Genomic DNA, 18,876 nt, shown 5'->3' on the forward strand with positions numbered 1-18,876 from the left:
GCCCCCTCCTCTCTTAAGATGTCCCTGCCACCTGTTAATGAATGAACCAGTTTTGCCCTTGTCTTGTTTGAACTAGGTTCACGTCAGGTAAATCCTGAATAGATTGTTCTTAAGAGTTTACTTATTTTTTTATTAAAGTTGTCATGGGTTTACTTTTTTTATTTATACTTTTTAAATTTTTTTTATTAAAGTTGTCCCCTTTTCTTCCTTCATTATCTGGACTTGACATAATCGTGTTATTTTGTAAGTAGCAGATTCTGTAAATTGACAAAACGAGACTCTTTAAAGTTGAAACCTAGTTGCCCACCCTGAACTATCCAAATTCAGATTTTTTTACAGATGGTTTTGATGGATTGTCTAACACATTTAAAAACAAGTTTTCAAAATCAATGGCTTACTTAGGCATCTTGAAACGATAACTATGTTTATAGACGAATCAAAGACGAATTAAAGTGTGCTGTATGGAACTGTGACTGATTTATCTTTATGAGTTTTCTTTATTAATACAAAGGGGGAGATTTATCAAAGCTTGGAGAGAGATAAAGTACCAACCAATCAGGTCCTAACTGTCATTTTTCAAACACACAGGGCCAAATTTAATAGGGTGAGAGTCCGAGAACATGCAAACCCTCACAATTTAAACTCTCATCCAGATGTTTTCCCATTTTGAAGATAAAACTCGATCAATGTGAGAGTTTACTGCTAAACTCTCACATTTTCTAAACTCTCACCCTATTACATTTGGCCCACACTGCCTGTAAAGTGACAGTTAGGAGGTGATTGGTTGGTACTTTCTCTCTCTCCACTTTCTCTCTCTCCAAGCTTTGATAAATCTCCTCCTAAGATTTGAAAGTTGTTTTCTTATTTTGTACAAAATGGTTGTTAACCCCTTTGCAGTGTAGGATGAGTGGGACTAACTCACTCCACAGCAAAGTTACTCTCAACCTCTTTATGCAATGTACAGTATATATATGTAACAAAGTCCCACAAGATTGGGTTATGAATAACTTTATTATATTGATCAGAGGCTGACACGTTCATTATATGGCCGGGGAGCATTGTGGGTGTGATGACCCCTACCAGTAGACTTTTGGAGTATGGGAGGAAAAAAGAGCACCTCCATGCAAACACTTTGAAAACATACAAACTACACACATATTGGACAAGATTGGGAATTGAACTCATATGGGTAAATTTACCAAAGGCTAGTTTGCAGTTTGGAGCTCTAAATGCCGTCGGTCTTGATCATTCAATTCAAAACCGACAGTAAATAGAAGTTACAATACAATGTCAAATCCATCCATACAGAAGCACTGCACAGATCACTGTGATATGTGCAGGCATCATTAGTTGTAAAAGTGTAGAAATAATCAAAAGTAAAAATAAAAAATGTGTGCCCCCCCAACCTCCTAAATCCATAACCAGCCCCGAACTTCTCAGCCAGGTCAGCCCAATCCCAGCCGAACACGCAATATACATGGTACAGTGCTTAACGCAAAATGACCGGGTTTTTGGTTGGTTTAAAAACCAAGATTTAGTAAAATTCCTGTTTCTATAGTAGTCTATGTAAAAGTATTGATTGTTGGTTCAATGTTCTAACTAAAGTCAGGTTTTTGGTCGATTTACAGATGGTTTTGACTTTAATAAATCTCCAATATGCAAAACCAAGGGGAAATCGCCCATAAACACGAAATCAACCAAAATGTATCTTTAGTAAATTTACCCCATAATCTCAGAGCTGTGATGCACTAATACTAACCACTAGGCCATCTGTGCAATAGTATTTAGATGGTACATTGTACAGTGAATGGGAATAAGAACTTTACAATTGATATGTTTTTTTTCTTCCTTCTCACATACAGTAACCACTATAATGTTTTACTTTTGAGTGATAACCATAGTTTCTTATTCTTTCTGTTGTCTAGTGAACAAAGAGATGAAAAAAAGACCTCGCATGCAACTATTGACAATCACTTCTCTCCTCTTGTTGGTGCTGTTCCTCATCTATATATGGATGACCAGACGCATCACAAGTATAAGCCAAGAAGAAAAAAAATACCCTACATTCATACAGACTTCTCTCTCAAGAAAAGTTGATAGCAACCAACTTCTTATTCTTCTCTGGACTTGGCCCTTTGATGAAAAATTTCCACTGGACACTTGTCAGTCCATCTATGGAGTATCAGGGTGCACATTGACAGCAAAGCGTGATTTGTTAAGTCAGGCCGATGCTGTGATCATCCATCACTTTGATATCATGTCTAACAAAATCCTCCCTCAGGGACCAAGACCCCCGTACCAGCGTTGGATTTGGTTCAACCTGGAGCCTCCAATCATCTTAGAGAACCTCAGTATGTTAGACAACCTTATAAACATGACAATGACCTATCGAGAGGATTCTGATATTTTTATTCCCTATGGTTTCCTGAAGCCACTGAAAGAACCTCAAAGTTTTAAAATTCCTACTAAGTCCAAGTTGGTGGCCTGGCTAGTTAGTAAATGGTACCCAGGTGTTCGGAGGGCGGCTTACTACGAAGAGCTGAAGAAACACATCAATATTGATGTGTATGGAAAACACCACAAGAGCCTGAGCTGGACTGATTTTTATACCACCCTTTCGCAATACAAATTTTACCTGGCGTTTGAAAACTGTGACCATAAGGATTACATCACTGAGAAGTTGTGGCGCAATTCCTTTGAATTAAGGATTGTTCCTGTGGTCCTCGGTGCCCCTCGTAAGAACTATGAACGCTTTATCCCTCCTGACTCCTTCATTCACGTGGATGATTTCTCCAGTCCTAAAGAGCTAGCACTGTTCCTGCTGGACCTGGACAAAGACAATGCCAGATACGAACAATATTTTAAGTGGAGATCAAATTATGTCGAAGTTAGAGAGATCGGTTGGGACAATCATTACTGTAAAGCTTGCAGAGAACTGCAGGAGTACAAAGGTTACAAAGTTATCCCCAGTGTGGAAAAATGGTTTCTGAAGTAAAGTTTTCAAAGGAGTACTCCCCAGATGTATTATGGAGGGACCCTTTCCATTTCCGACAGCGGTTGCAACCTCCATAGTTTTCTATGGAGGATACATTACTGTCGGATTTACCAAGCTTGTTTGGCCCCGCAGCTGACACCATCTAAAGATGGCATTGTGCTGCTGTAGCCTATGGACTACACATTTCAAAAATTTCCGTCAGTGGCAGTCGCGCATCCATGTTCTGTAGTCCTAAGAGAGGAGTGACAAGCTCCTTTTGGAGTGCCTGTCTATGTGGGTGTTCTTTAATACAATTGGCCGGTATGATCACAGACTGCAATTCGATCATTGGTGCTAATATCGGGCCCAGATCACATTGAGTATGTGACCATTGATAAATGGGCCCCGCATCCTAGGTTTGTTATTATGTGAAGCGAATGCATGGACTGGTCCTCCCGTTTAGGTATGTTTATATCCAGGGGCAACGGGACGATTTTATATGAGGGGGCAAGATATAATTTAATACTGGCGCCCCTCCCTGGCTGGAGGTGGGTCGCTAGCACCGGGAAGGAGTAGGCTGACACCACAGAGGAAGGGGAGAGTGGGCACACCAGGGAGCAGGAGGCAGGGGCTGTGTGTTATAGCAATAGGCTGCACAGCCCCTCCACTACCCGAAGGATGAGGTGTAATGTGCAGTCTCTTAACTTAAATACTGCACATTACACCTCCACCTCCTCCATGCAGTGCAGGGGCCATGCAGCCTATTCCCTATAATGCACATCCACTGGTGCTTCAGAAATGTTTGGGGGGGAACCACCGCCCCCTTACCCCACCTGTTCCGACTCTTATATTTATATCCAAAATTGATCTATATGCATTATTCAAACACTATTCACAAATACATAACTTACTCTAAATGGGTGTTATCTGCTGGTGGTTTTGAGTTGCACAGAAGTGGAAAAGTGGATGAATCTTGCGATTTCAGCATAATGCGCATGCACAAAAGAAAAGAACCGTATGAGTACGCATGTGCCGGATCATACTAACCATAATTGATGGAGTTTGCGACTGCAAAGGGATTGATCGGTCTGTTGATGGGCCACACTTTTCATGAAATGGGAATAGGTATGAAATAGGTTCGATTCCCGTCAGTGGCAGGCGGACATCAGCAGAGTTCCGAGCAGCAGAAGCCCGACAGCACTGGAAATCCCGATCGTGGATAGGTGAGTATCTACTAACCTAACCTAACCCTCCTTAGGGGTGCCTAACCCTAACTTCCCCCCAAGTGCCTAACCCTAATCTCCCCTCTAAGTGCCTAACCCTAACCACCCCCTTCCCCGCTGCCTAAACCTAATTCCCCCGGGGGGGTGCCTAACCCTAAGTCCCCCCCGGGGGTGCCTAACCCAAACCCTCACTCCCCCTAGCCTAACCCTAACCCTCCCGGAGGGGGTGCCTAACCCTAAGTCCCCCCCGGGAGCCCTAAACCTAACCCTCCCCCCCCGCGGCTGTCCGCTCGCGGCGCCCGGCATCAGTACAATCGGGAGGCCGGGCACCGGTCTCCCGGCGTCGGGGAAATGCGGGCGTCTACATCTAGACGCCCGGCATTTCACCCTTGCCGGGATATGACGGACGGGAAGCCGGCTGCCGGTATTTAGGCAGTCGGCTTCCCGAGTGCTTCCCCATGAAATGAGCATTTGTGGGTAGCAACTGAGGGGCAACCATTCATTTATATGGAACACCCCCATTTTGTGGGAGTGTCATTCATAGATGGGTAATTTAATTGCATGATTGTAGCGTTTGAACAAAGTTAGGATGTCTGTTTCTGATGGATCTGTTGCATCCAATATGGGGGAGTGGGGAGGGTGCAAGTTTAAATACTATTGGCTGCCTCTGCAGATGAAAACCCAGGGGGCCGGATAGCAGTAGAATGCCATGGGCGTCCAGGAAAGTGATTGCACATCCGGCTGACTCAGACACAGGCCCTAAATAAGCATTGGCCTCTGCCACTGATGACTTGGGGAGATACATCATCCAGTATATTGATATAAAAAAATTCCCTGATGTTTAATATTAAACATTAAATATACATAAAGAATGTGCATTACATGCTTATGTACACCGTGTATAGGGGGCTTACAGGAATGAATCAAAGCAAAACCACTTAGTGTCGTAAATAATAGATAACTAATAATTAATAATACAATTAAAGACATTTTTTGACAGACCAGGTGGCTATGATTTGATTAACCCTTTCACACCATCATGACAGTACGCACAGGTGGGCCTTGTCCTGTCAAGAGGTAGAGAAATGCGTTGGTTGTACTGTATTTAAGGAGAATACAGAACGTCACCATTTTCACTTCCCCCCTATATACTTCTCACAACAGTGTGCCGCCATAGCTGCCCAGGGATACAGTGTGCCGTCATAACCACCCAGGGATACAGTGTGCCACCATAGCCACCCAGGGATACAGTGTGCCACCATAGCCGCCCAGGGATACAGTGTGCCGTAATAGCTGCCCAGGAATACAGTGTGCCGCCATAGCCGCCCAAACATACAGTGTGCCGCCATAGCCGCCTAGGGATACAGTGTGCCGCCATAGCCGCCTAGGGATACAGTGTGCCGCCATAGCCGCCCAGGGATACAGTGTGCCGCCATAGCTGCCCAGGGATACAGGACCTCATTCAGAGCCGGTCGCACAGAGCGTACGGTCGGTCTGAATGAGGGGAGGACGTCTTGAATTTTCAAGACGTCCTCCTTTGCGGTGGCCTTATGACCGCCTAAGGTGATGGTCGCGATGGTCAAGACAATCGCGACCATCGGGGCTTACGACGAGACCCTAGGGTAGGGTCTCCCTTGTCGTAAGCCCCGGAGAGCTTTCGGCTCTGTCTGAGCCGGAAGCTCTCCACTGACATCACTAGTGAGGTCAGTGGGGCTGCCCCCAAACGGTAGGCGTTCCCATGGGAACGCCTCCGTTTGGGCTGCCACCCCCCCGGCCCGCCTTCCAAACGGGGCGAGCTGTCAATCAACATCAACAGCTTGCCCCCTTTGGTTCGAGACCCGCTATGACCGGCGCTGTCGGTCGTAGCGGGTCTCACGCATGCACACGACGGCGCCGGCGCCGTCGTGCGCATGCTCTGTGGGGGGCCATCGACCCAGTCCGGGCGCATCGGCGCTAACGACTGGGTCTGAATGACCCCCACAGTGTGTCGTAATAGCTGCCCAGGAATACAGTGTGCCACCATAGCCGCCCTGGGATACAGACCACATGGACTATGAATTTTTTCACCACCTCATGCCCCTAATATATTCTATAGCATATTTGTATTTTGAAATACTTGCCTGCACATTTCTTCTGAGAGATCTGATGTAAACCATTGATTAAAAAACAAAAAAAGACATTGAAGCGAGATGGACCACTCACACTGGGCACCCAACACAAAATGAGTTTATGCCTGGTATGCTCACCTACTTTATAGATGGGCAGCTAATCAGAAGTGCTCTCTCATCCGTCATTTGTACGACCCCAACCACTCTTCCCCTCAGTGCCACTGCACATGATTATAAAAGCAATGATGGTAAATGTGTCCTATTCCATAAACCCCCTAAGGGTTAACATCAGCCCACTGGCAGCCATTTTGCATAGACATACGAGGATGGATCAAAAAGTCGGTGTCCTGACCATGAATAATAGAGAAATTTAAGTTCAAATGTAATTTATTTTTCGACACAGTCTCCATTTACATCAATACACTTCTCCCATCAATGCTCCAACCTCTTGATACCATTCAGGAAAAAGTTGGGTGATTGGTCCTCAAACCCGTCCTGTACAGCACTGATGACATCGTCATCAGATGCAAAAGTCATCTCACGAATATGTTCCTTGAGCTTTGGATAGAGGAAGAAGTCACTAGGGGCCAGGTCTGGTGGATAGGAGGGGTGGTCAACCAATTTGAACCCTGCAGCATCAATGACAGCCATTGCAGCGCAACTCTTGTGAGCTGGCGCGTTGTCTTGGTGGAACTGGTCCCTGCGTCGCAGCTTCTCCCGTCTCTTTTCCTTGATTGCCTTGCAATTTTTGGAATCAGTTGTGTGTAGTAGTTACCAGTTATAGTGGCTCCATGATCCAAATATTCACTACTACCTATGTTGCATACAAATCCTCCCACTGTCATCAATATTCTCACTCATTACTAGCTATATATTGTTTGCTGACAACCCACCACCTCAATCCATATATTGCACAGATACACCCATCTCACAAAGCCCAGTGACAGTCAGGTACCTCTAGTTATCAGCAATATTGCCTCCCTTTGCCAGTGAAAGTCCTATTACCAGCCACATTGCACAAAGATCCATTTATTGCCAATCATATTGCAAAGAGATAGTTACATTGCAAATCATGTATTGCACAGAGACACCTACTGCAAGCCATATATAGACAAATATTGATAGCCCTGATTTCTAGCTTTATATTGCACAGAGCCCCCACTGATGTCTGCATGTTGCACATAGATCACTCTTGTTATCAGCAATAGTACCTATAACATGGCTTCGAGAGGTAAGCTGGGCCAGGCATGCAGGGCTGGCTCCAGGGCTTGGAGCACCCTGTGCCAGCCCAGAACAAGGCGCTTTTACATCGTAAGCGCGACCAAAATTAAGGGCGTAGCCTAATTACCTAAGGCCACGCCCCCTATGTGACATTCTTTGGAGGCGCAGCATCCATTCACACTCCAGGGGTCCGGCACCGCCGCACAGCTGCACCGGTGGGGGTCCCCAACCTCCCGATTTGACCACCCGTGGGCCATTTCAGCCCACGGGTGGAACAGCGGGACAGTACTGTCCCGCTCAAATGGGGATGCTGGGGAGGGGTACGCCCTCTACGGGTGGCACCCCGGTGTGACCGCACTGGTCGAACACCCCTAGAGCTGGCCCTGCACGCACGGAATTTCACTATCACTGTCAATATCGCTGTGCTATAGGAGTATCCTGCATAATACAGATATGTACTCAGAATGCTCTAACGACACTTGTGTCTGAACTTCATGTTTGCCTTTTGTAATGTCAGCATTTATCAGAAGACCAATGACAATGGAGGAACAGCAAAACAGTCTAGACACCACCAACAGAACTCAGCCCCCTTACTACTACTTAACCCCAGTAAGTGGGCTGGGTTGCACTTATGCTTCCTTGATGGTAATCTGACACTGTTTGGGGCAAGAATATGTGGCTAATTATGCGGCTACTAATGTATAGACAATCAGCCCCAAGGGTGTGAAATATTGATGGTATCACTCGTCTAATGGGATTACAGAGTCTCCACCCAGGTCTATCTTTCTGAGTTCATGGCAGACAAGGGAGGAGCGCACCATCCTACAGGCATCTGACCCAAAGGAGTTCAACTGTATAAACAGGTGAGAAACTAACATGCAATATCGGACTGGGGCATGAAGGGCCCACCAGGGAATGCAGTGGTAGGGGCCCAAGATTAGTAATATGGTCAGCCACTAAAGGGGATATATCCCAGTCACCACAGAGGGACTTGGTGAACCACTAGAGGACATGCAAAGAACAGAGCCTCTTTATATAGGAGGGGACATAGGGCTCGATTCAGACCAGCTCGTTAGATTCGTTCGCACGCTAAATGCGTATGCAAATTTCAGCAAGGCAAGCGATCGCACGCCAAGGCATTAGCATGCCCACTATGTCTTAGCGTGTGATCACTTTGTGTATGCAGATGCCCACCAGCCTTTCATAAGACGCCCACTTGCGCACGTCATCTCCAGGAAGTGTATGCAACCATCGGTACATCGAGTACCATCGGAAGCGAACGCAGAGTTTGTGGCTGACCATACCCTACTGCAAGCACTGTGAGTGCTCCAGTGTGAAATACAACCAAGTGACGTGTACTATGACGCTGCCTCTTAATTATACACGCCTCTGAAATGGCGTTAAGACGCTCAGGCACGCCTGTGTTCGCACCTCCACTCCCCTGTTTCTAGTGGCCTGCCTCTGTTACCACCCACAAATGGCTTCTCCTGTCACTCATTCAGCTGGGCTGTCGGGGGAGACGCTGATGTATTATCCACAACTTTGTATACACAATAAGTAAATATAGATGCAGAAAGAACCAAAGTAAAAAATAAGCTATCAAAGTGGATTATACCTGTGATACTTTCCAAAACGATACTTTCCAAAACTATATGGATAGCATCTTCGGCAGTAGTTATTGGCTAGGTACAAGATATAAAAAGTGAAATATATCATATGCTGGGGTCTATTCACTAAGCCTTGGAGCGGGATAAAATGAAGAAAGATCAATTCCAGACAATCAGCTCCTAGCTGTCATTTTTCAAACACAGCCTGTAAACTGAAAGTTAGGAGCTGATTGGCTGGAACTTATCTTTTTCCATTTTATCTCTCTCCAAGGCTTAGTGAATAGACCCCCACTGTATGAATAGCAAAACCCACACAATAATCCGTGATATATATGTAAGTTGAAAAAGTGCTGTCTGAACTTGATTTGATAAAAGGATTTATGCACTGTATGGTGCTTCGATTCTTTTTTATACTAATAAAATAAGAACCTTGTGTCTGTCTGCTTGTTCCAAGTTGGCTGAAAAATGACTGAACCGATTTTCATGAAAACTGCATAATTTTGTAGTGGAAACTCCTAGAAATACCTGCAGTTGAACCTGAGCAATAAGAAAAAATTTATTGATATCATCACTGCAAGAGATTAGTGTGTGGCACCATGCGCCCGGCCGGTAAGGGGTGGGGGGAGAGGTGCTTTGGGCCTGCACTCACTTGAATAGGATAGGCTACATACTGTAGCAGTCTGTGCACAGGGCACACAGTGACATTGGTGAGTGGTGGGTGAGTAGGATAGGCTATATACAGTGGCGTAAGTTCATCCCAGACGCCCGGAGGCAAGTTATAATTTGGTACCCCCCCCCGTCATAGCAATTCGCATGCAGACAGGCTATAGATAGACGAAGGCAGCAGCTGATGGTCTGACATGGTGCTCTGCACTAGTGTATGGTAGCCTCTGAGGTGTCAGGAAGGGGTGCCATGTATTGGGCGTCTGTGATGGTACACCCTGGGTACATAGTTACAGCCCTAAGTGGGGTGAATATGTTGTGGACAATGGAGGAGGTGCCCCTTCAGAGCTGGAGCCCGGCGGCAGGCGCCTCCAGTGTCTCCCATAGTTCTGCCCCTGGCTATATAGCAGTCTGTGCACAGGGCATACAGTGATATTGGTGTGAGTGGTGGGTGAAGGCGCTGCTGCAACCAGAGGTGTAACTAGGGTTTTTGGTGCCAAGGGCAAACAGAAATTAGTGTTCACCGCAGACCGGAGGCAGGGCAGGTTGCTGAGGTGTAGGTAGGGCTATCCTGCGCGCTCCCAAAAAGGGGGTGTGGCCGACCAGGGAGAGGGCATGTCCACGTAACACATCCCCAATTCAACACCCTTGGTAGCGTGCCCAGCACTATATATATATAAAATATATAGTAAAGTTTACTTACGTTACTTATATTAGGTTAGTGTACCCCATGATCCACATAAAATACATTGAAATAAAACAGTTGCGCATAAAATACATAAAAAACAGCTCCACTTAAAATAAATTGAAAAAGCCAGTTCCACATAAAATACATTGAAAAAGCCAGATCCATGTTAAATTATAAGTACTGCAATACAATACCCTCAATTCACATTATGCCACACAGTGCCCAAAATTCACGTCCATGCAATAGTGCCCCCAATTCAAATCACGCCCCACAGTAGCACAATATTATTCACATTACACTGCACATAGAGCCGCTGATTCACATTAAACCACATAGTAGTGTCCCTTATTCACGTTACGACACATAGTAGTGCCCCTTATACACAATGCCCACAGTACTTGCCCTTATACACATAATGCCCATAGTAGTAGTGCCCCTTACACGCAATGCCACAGTAGTAGTGTCCCTTACTCGCAATGCCCACAGTAGTAGTGTCCCTTACACACAATGCCCACAGTAGTAGTGACCCTTTTGCAATGCTCACAGTAGTAGTGCCCTGTAAACAATGCTTACAGTAGTAGTGCCTCCTATACAATACCCCTTACACATACTGGCAAAGACATACACACAACACTGTACTTACCTGAATCTCTGCTCCTGTGCCTGCCGCCGTCTGACAGCTCAACGCGCTCGGCACTGTGGGAGAAGACTTTGTGACATCTCTCCCGAGAGAAGCAGCCATCTCAGTAATCCACATCCATCCAGGCTGCTGTATGGTATGACGTGGCCGCAGGGCCGGTTCTCCCGTTACGCATGGTACGAAGCTGCATAAGGTGCCACATTGTGAAGGGCGCCTCAGCTGCGTACCATGCGGGCCGCGGTGCAGACCATGTCTCTGTGACACAGCTGCACCGCGTTTGTAGCGCTGACCGGATGGAGTTCGGTCAGCACTACACAACACAAACACACAGCCGCCGGCGCCGGCAGCTGTGTGTTTGCTTTAGCAGCTGATGAGAGTCAGACAGACTCTCATCGGCTGCTGCTGCTCCCACTGCCAGAGCCGGACATCTTCCGGCTCCCGCAGTGGGTAATGGGAGTGACGTCATGACGTGACGTCACTCCCATAATGCAAAGCGGCGGACGGAGGAGCTGGTATCGGCGGCGGGAGCAGGAGCGGGTTTCAGGTAAGTGGGTTTTTTTTAATTTTCATTACGTCTCTACTGCGGGGGTGGGGGAAGGTGGAATACTAGGGGGGATTACTAGGGGGGGAATACTACTGGGGACACTACAGGGGGTAATACTACTGGGGGCACTACAAGGGGGGGGATTACTACTGGGGGCACTACAAGGGGGGGATTACTACTGGGGGCACTCCAAGGGGGGACTACTAATGGGGGCACTACAAGGGGGGCTACTACTGGGAGCAATACAAGGGGAGATTACTACTTGGGGCACTACAGGGGGAATACTACTGGGGGCACTACAAGGGGGGAGAATACTACTGGGGGCACAAGGGGGGATTACTACTAGGGGCACTACAAGGGGGGGGACCACTACTGGGGACACTATATAAAGGGCACTGCATAGTGGGTACCACAACTGGGGGCACTGCATAGGGGGGAGTACTACTGGGGCAATATATAACGGGAATACTACTGGGGGAACAAGGGGCACTGCACAGGTGGGACCACTACTGGGGGCACTGTAAAAGGGGCACTGCATAGGGGGTACCACTACTGGGGACACTGCATAGGGGGACTACTACTGGGGGCACTATATAAGGGGAATACTACTGGGAGCACAAGGGGCACTGCACAGGGGGGACTACTACTGGTGGCACTGTAAAAGGGGCACTGCATAGGGGGGCGCCAAAAAATATACTTGCTTACCAAAAATTTTTGGCTAGGGCCGGACCTGCGTGGCCGCCAGCCCTCCCTCCGTTTCCCACCTACCCAGGATGTGGCCTCCCAGCCTGTGAGGTATCAAACTGACAGGGCTCACCCACGGCCCACCCCCTCCTAACTGCCATTGGCGGGCAGTGTCTACATCCCTGCCTCCACCTCAAAGACCATATTAACCGGCCGGGGTCGGACATGGCATGACACAGTGATTGTGAGCGACACAGTAAAAATAAACACCTGGGAGTGGTCATGGACAGCCTGCCGGCCACCACTGCCACCGCCGAGTACAATGTCCTGGCAGGCGGGAGCGGCAGTGCCGCCCCTGCTACACTGCTTGCCCTGCTTTGGAGACGCCCCTGGCTGCCACCTGTCTCTATAGTGCTGCTGGTCATGTGAGCCACTCCAGCGACAGGGCCTTTTGCAAAGCAATGCAACTGGAATACCTCAAAAAAAAAAAATGTTGGCAGAAGCGATTTCATCATGGGTGAAGCCACGGGCAACAGCTACAGTCGTTTCCTTATACTTTTATATACATTGATAAAAAATTAGCCAATTAAAACTACATCTGATCAGAAGTAAAATGTCCCAGAAACTTATGCCAGTCTATTTTGTTTCATACACCCACTTCACTCACCGATCTATGCAAATAGAAACAAACCTCACATCAATTCATGGCCTATTTTAAATTACGCAATTTCAATGTCATTACAGAAAACTGGCTTACGTTCTGTTACAACAAAACCCATCTGGACATGTATAAATTAAAAACCAAACCTTCCTGACATGTAAATTACTTAAGAACACAAACAAGGGGCCTGATTCAGAGCCGGACGCAATTAGCGCTCGCTCGTCCAGAAAATAGGGGTGGCTATTCAAATCAACCGTTTGCTCTTTGCGGTCTGTTCACTCCTCTAGGTCTGAACGAGCGAACAAAACTTGCGGTCGTTTTTTGAAAAAATACGCCCCCTGGCCGCTCGCATCCGACGTCATGTCCGCTATTTATTAGATTAATCGAGTACATCGACCAGGGTATGAACTGCTCGCTATTCTTGGGGTTGGTTTTTGCTACCACAATTTTGCGAGCAGTTCTGGCTATAAAATAACCCAGTGACGTGGTCAATGATGCTGCTGTTTTAATTATGCACACCCATAAAACGTCCGTTTTGACCTTTAAGCACGCCTGCGTACGGATCTCCACTCCCCGTTTTCAAGCACCTTCCCCCGTTACCACCCACATACGCCTCCTCCTGTCACTCAAATTATCAGGCATTCGCTATTTTGCGAGCACATGAATTTTGACCGCACTGACTGGTTTGCGCATGCATATAACGATCCGTACGCATGCGCAGTTGGGCAAACATCGCTCGGAGCGAACAAGCGGCCGCTTACGAGTGGCTCTGAATCAGGCCCAAAGAGTGTTATTAAATGGGTTGGGTATAAAATCCAAGCAGCTTCATAGCCGCCGGGTGAAATACCGACTGTGGAAGTCCAACAGCAGCAGAATCCCGACGGAGCAGGTAAGTCACCTAACCCTACCATTCTCCCCCTCTAAAACTAACCCCCCCTTGGGAGTATCTGTCCCTAAAACTCCCGGGGTGGTACCTAACCCTGTCCCCCCGGGGGTGCCTAAACCTAACCCCCCATCCCTTCACCCTAAACTTAACCCTCCCAGGGGAGGGTGCCTAACCCTAACCTCCCCCTAGTGGCGCCTAACCCCAACCCTCCCCAGTCTTCCTTGCCAAACTGCCCTTCTCTATGGCACCACAGCAATAGATGAGGTAGAATGTTTATCAGTTTTACAACCATTTTATTGCCTTTTTGTCAGAGAATAGTTCTAATAAAGTATTATACTGTATATTTCTCTTTTGAAACATGAAAAGCGTACCTTCAAAGGCACTAGTTTGCAATTGGAGGTTCAAAGACAAAGGGGACACATTAAAATCAGACACACTGAAATTAAGGGGGTAACATAAAGATTAACTTTTTTCTAGAAAGACAGATCAATTAAATTAGGGACATTACAGTTCAAGAATTCAAGAGTACACGAGACAAACATATTGCTGTTTCTTGGACGTAGTGCCTGATTCAGAGCCGGACGCTCTTGAAGAGCGCTCGCTCTGAAGCAGGGCATTTGTTTGTTTTTTGTTGCGGCCTCGTGGCCACTCGCTAAGCTGTGGGTGACCACACACAGATTTTGCAAGCGGCCAGGTGATGGTCGCGATGGTCGCGACATTGCGTCCATTGGGGCTTGCGACGAGACCCTTGTGGTAGGGTCTCGTCCGTTGCAAGCACCAGAGAACTTCCTGCTCTCTGGTGATGTCAGTGGTGCCTCCCACAAACGCCAGGCGTTCCTTTGGGAACGCCTCCGTTTGTGTAGCCACCCCCCCTCTCCGCCTACAAAACGGGGTGAGCTGTCGATCAACATCGACAGCCACCCCTTTTGTAGTGAGTCCCGGAGTGAGAGAATTTCTCTCTCGCTCCGGGGGTAGCGCGGTACCCCACCATCGACCCGCTTGTGAGCACTATGCGGGTCTGAATCAGGCCCTTAGTTCTTAGGGCCTGATTCAACTTTGGGAATAGAGGGCCTGATTCAGCACAGGTTGCAACTGCGATCACAGCTCCATTATCGTACGCAATGAATTTGTGAAAATATGCTAATGTCTGCCACCACTCACCCAGCATAGAGACGTCCACTACTGCTTTCTCACATCCATAATACCTCGCAGACCTGTGTATACATCGGTAACATCAGAGAACATCGGCCCCTCACACACAATTACAGCAGGTCTGACCTGTCTCAGAATTTGCAAGTCCCGTCACACACAGTGAGTACTCAGGCTGCGTATGCAATCTCAGTGGCTAATTTATGCACCCCCATGCAACGGCGTTCCAACAGAAACACACCTGCAATTCTGCAAACAATCCCCCGTCACCACCCCCCAAATGCTCACTGCCTGTCTCTCATCCTGTGATGGATTCCACAGTGTGCACACAATGCACTAGGCCAATCTGCGTATGCAGTTGCAATTGCGATCCATGCTGAATCAGGCCCAGAGTAAGATAGAGCAAGTAACTGAATCTGGACAAACCATGTTGCAATGAAAGGGGTGCAAATAAATACTTTTTTTTTTATGCATGTAGGGTACACACTGGCTGCTTTTGCATGTAGCCCACAATTGCTGAGCAGCTTTAATTTTACACTGCAATTTAGATTTCAATTTGGATACACCCCTCCCAAATCTAAATCTCTCTGCACCTTTTATATCTGCCCCACCTGCAGTGCAGCATGGTTTCACCAAGATGATCAGATACTTCTATATCTTACTCTGGCCCTGATTCAGAGCCGGACGCTCTGACAGAGCGCTCACTCTGAATCAGGGCGTCTTTTTTTTTTTTATGGAGCGGCCCCCTGGCCGCTCGCATTGCTGTGGGTTGCCAATGCGAGCGGCCAGGATGATGGTCGCGATGGTCAAGACCATTGCGACCATCGGGCTTGCGACGAGACCCTTGTGGTAGGATCTCGTGGCCGCAAGCCTCAGAGAGCTTTCGGCTCAAACAGAGCTGAAGGCTCTACCACTGACATCACTTGTGATGTCAGTGGGGCCGCCCGCAAACGGTAGGCGTTCTCATGGGAGAACACCTACCAAAGGGGGCATGCTGTCACTCAACATCGACAGCACACCCCCTTTGGTGCGAGACCCGGAGCGATGGATTGCCCGTTGCTATCCGGGTCTTGCGCATGCGCACGACGGAGCCGGCTCCGTTGTGCGCATGCGCTCTGGGCCACCATCGACCCGGTTGCGAGCGCTCAATGCTTGCGACCGTTTCTGAATCAGGCCCTCTGTTCCAAAGCTGAATCAGGCCCTTAGTTCTTAAATATTGAAAACCAGTAAACTAAGTAGAAGTAAAAAAAAAAAAATGGGCAGACTAAATGGACCTACAGGTTCTTTTTTTGCTTCCAAATTTTGTTTCTGTTATTATGATTGTATGCCTAAACCTATGCACTGTGTATTCTGTTATTGGCTTGAGCAATCTGCAGTTTAATAAAACAATAGCTGTAATTGTCTTCAAGAACAGGAAGATGGGTATAACCTGCGAGCTTTCCTGCGTCAACACCAATTTGTAGGCCATCTATGAGAAGCAAGTAGTTCTCATTAAATAGTTATTGATGTTTTACTGACATGTTCCACAGTGGTGGCTAAAAAACTGAGATATGTATAGTATAATGTTACTTACAAAGAGATCTTTTAGAAATGGTAAAATGGAGGGATATAGTTATTAGGTCATCTGTCAACAGTCTATATTGACAGCATTATGTCAATGGGAGAATGCAGACACATTTGTGATGTTAAATGGTACAAGCTAAGGACCTGATTCAAAGATGTACACTAACCCGTTGGTTAGCGCACATGTCTGATATTTCCGGGTTTGTGCATGTGCAGAATGGGTCCTGCGATCTCACTTGCAAACCCCCCCAAGCCGTAGCATGATTGACTTGCTGCTGCATTTGGGTGGGCACAGTGGGCTGGCCACTGTTCCTGGAAATGGGGACGTGCTGACCCTGATGACGCCAGGGTCTGCGTTGCTGTATGCAGATTTCCTGGCCTCACAAGTGGCCAGGTCCCGGTCAGGCTGTGGTAAGCTTCAGCTTCCGCAGCCTGGCCAAAGGAGCAACCATCACAACCGATAGTCGCGATGGTGATCCCAGGCTACAACCTCAGATGCATCGCTGGGATCGCAGATGCAGTAAGGAGTTTTCCTACAGACACCTCCAGCTACATTAGCATTATAGATGGACGGAATTGCACAGCTGCTTGTGTGCGGTTCTGCAATTCCATTCATCTCTGAATTAGGCTCTAAGAGTGCTCCTAAATTTGAGCTGCTTGTTATGAGGTTAACACTTGTAATGCAAAAAAAAGAAGCACATGATAGTGAAAATATGTACAACATGGTAATCGTGCAGTCGTTTGTCAGTCTGTGATGTGCCTACACTGAACGAGCAGTCATTCAGTGTAGGTACAATCAATCATCTGCAAACATGCTGAACCTGACGTTATCGTCAGGTTGACCAGCATGTTTGCACGATGATAGATGTATAAAAGACCAATTTTTAAACAATCTGCAAACGATTTTCAAATGATTATCGAACGATTATCAAACAATCGAACGATATTGTTATCGTTCAATCGCTCCTTTTAGTGGATAGTGGATAGTCACCTCGTTTATGAACGAGTGATATTCTTGTTATCACTCATTACTAATCTTAAATGGTGCTACAACCAATCAAAAATTACAGTTAGGAGCTGACTAGTTGGAGAACTATTTAAGATTAGTAACAATGGGTAACAAGAATATCACTTGTTGATAAATCTGGGCCAGAGTTTGTAATCCGGTAGTCAAATCAATATTCAGCCATGGTCAAAAGTTTTGAGAATGACACAAGTATTGGTTTTCACAAAGTTTGCTGCTTCAGTGTTTTTAGACCTTTTTGTCAGATGTTACTATGGTATACTGAAGTAAAATTACAAGCATTAAATAAGTGTCAAAGACTTTTATTGACAATTACATTAGGTTTATGCTAAGAGTCAATATTTGCAGTGTTAACCCTTCTTTTTCAAGACCTCTGAAATTTGCCCTGGCATGCTGACAATCAACTTCTGGGCCACATACTGACTGATGGCCACCCATTTTTGCTTAATCAATGCTTGGAGTTTGTTACAATTTGTGAGTTTTTCTTTGGCCACCCGCCTATTGAGGATTGACCACAAGTTATCAATGGGATTAAGGTCTGGGGAGTTTCCTGGCCATGGACTCAAAATTTCTATGTTTTTTTTTGCCGAGCCACTTAATTATCACTTTTGCCTTATGGCAAGGTGCTCCATCATGCTGGAAAAGGCATTGTTTGTCACAAAACAAAAGCATTTTACCAGGTGCCCCGAACAATCTGGAATATTTTTACCAAAATCCTGACATTTCTCAAGGCATCTGTGGCATTTGTAGTGCCAAAGTAAGTAAAGGAATTGTCATTTCCGATAATGGAACTAACATTGAATGAGCAAAACAACTGGATGAATTTCAACACATACCATGTTTTACAATATGCTTGGTGATTCCGAATTTCTTCAAAATTTACTGGTCCAAGCAGGAAATGCTTGTTGTGGTCTGTACAATTTCTGGGCATATTTGGCATTCAGCAACCACATGTAGAACATTGCAGCAGCTGAAAGAACAGTTAAATTTTCCATGCCACCAAATGAAGCAAGAGGTAGTAACCAGGTGGAATCCCACCCTATATATAGTTCAGTGACTGGGAGGACACCAACTAGCCATCAAGACATACTGAACACATCAAGCCAGGAGAGTGGGGGCATGTTACCTTACCACAGCATACTGAAAAATATTCTCAGTTCAATGCAAGCTACTGAAACCATAAGAAATTGCAACCTATGAAGTGAGTTCAGACACTACTAGCCTGAGTTGGGTCATACCCT

General features: G+C 46.6%; 1 protein-coding gene across 2 annotated transcripts in view; it reads left to right on the forward strand.

Moving 5' to 3' along the window:
- LOC148479633 (3-galactosyl-N-acetylglucosaminide 4-alpha-L-fucosyltransferase FUT3-like) overlaps nt 1-5,966 on the forward strand; it is a 45,126-nt gene extending 39,160 nt beyond the window's left edge. For both annotated transcript variants that reach the window (XM_088454477.1, XM_088454476.1), the window contains exon 2: nt 1,926-5,966. In XM_088454477.1, the coding sequence (XP_088310603.1) occupies nt 1,937-2,995 (1,059 nt within the window). In that variant the 5' untranslated portion in view covers nt 1,926-1,936 and the 3' untranslated portion in view covers nt 2,996-5,966. The remainder of the gene's footprint in view (nt 1-1,925) is intronic.
- The last annotated feature ends 12,910 nt before the right edge of the window (nt 5,967-18,876 follow it).

This window comes from Taudactylus pleione, unplaced genomic scaffold (genome assembly GCF_031769625.1).
Source record: "Taudactylus pleione unplaced genomic scaffold, aTauple2 ptg000619l, whole genome shotgun sequence".
In the NCBI taxonomy this organism is placed as follows: domain Eukaryota; kingdom Metazoa; phylum Chordata; class Amphibia; order Anura; family Myobatrachidae; genus Taudactylus; species Taudactylus pleione.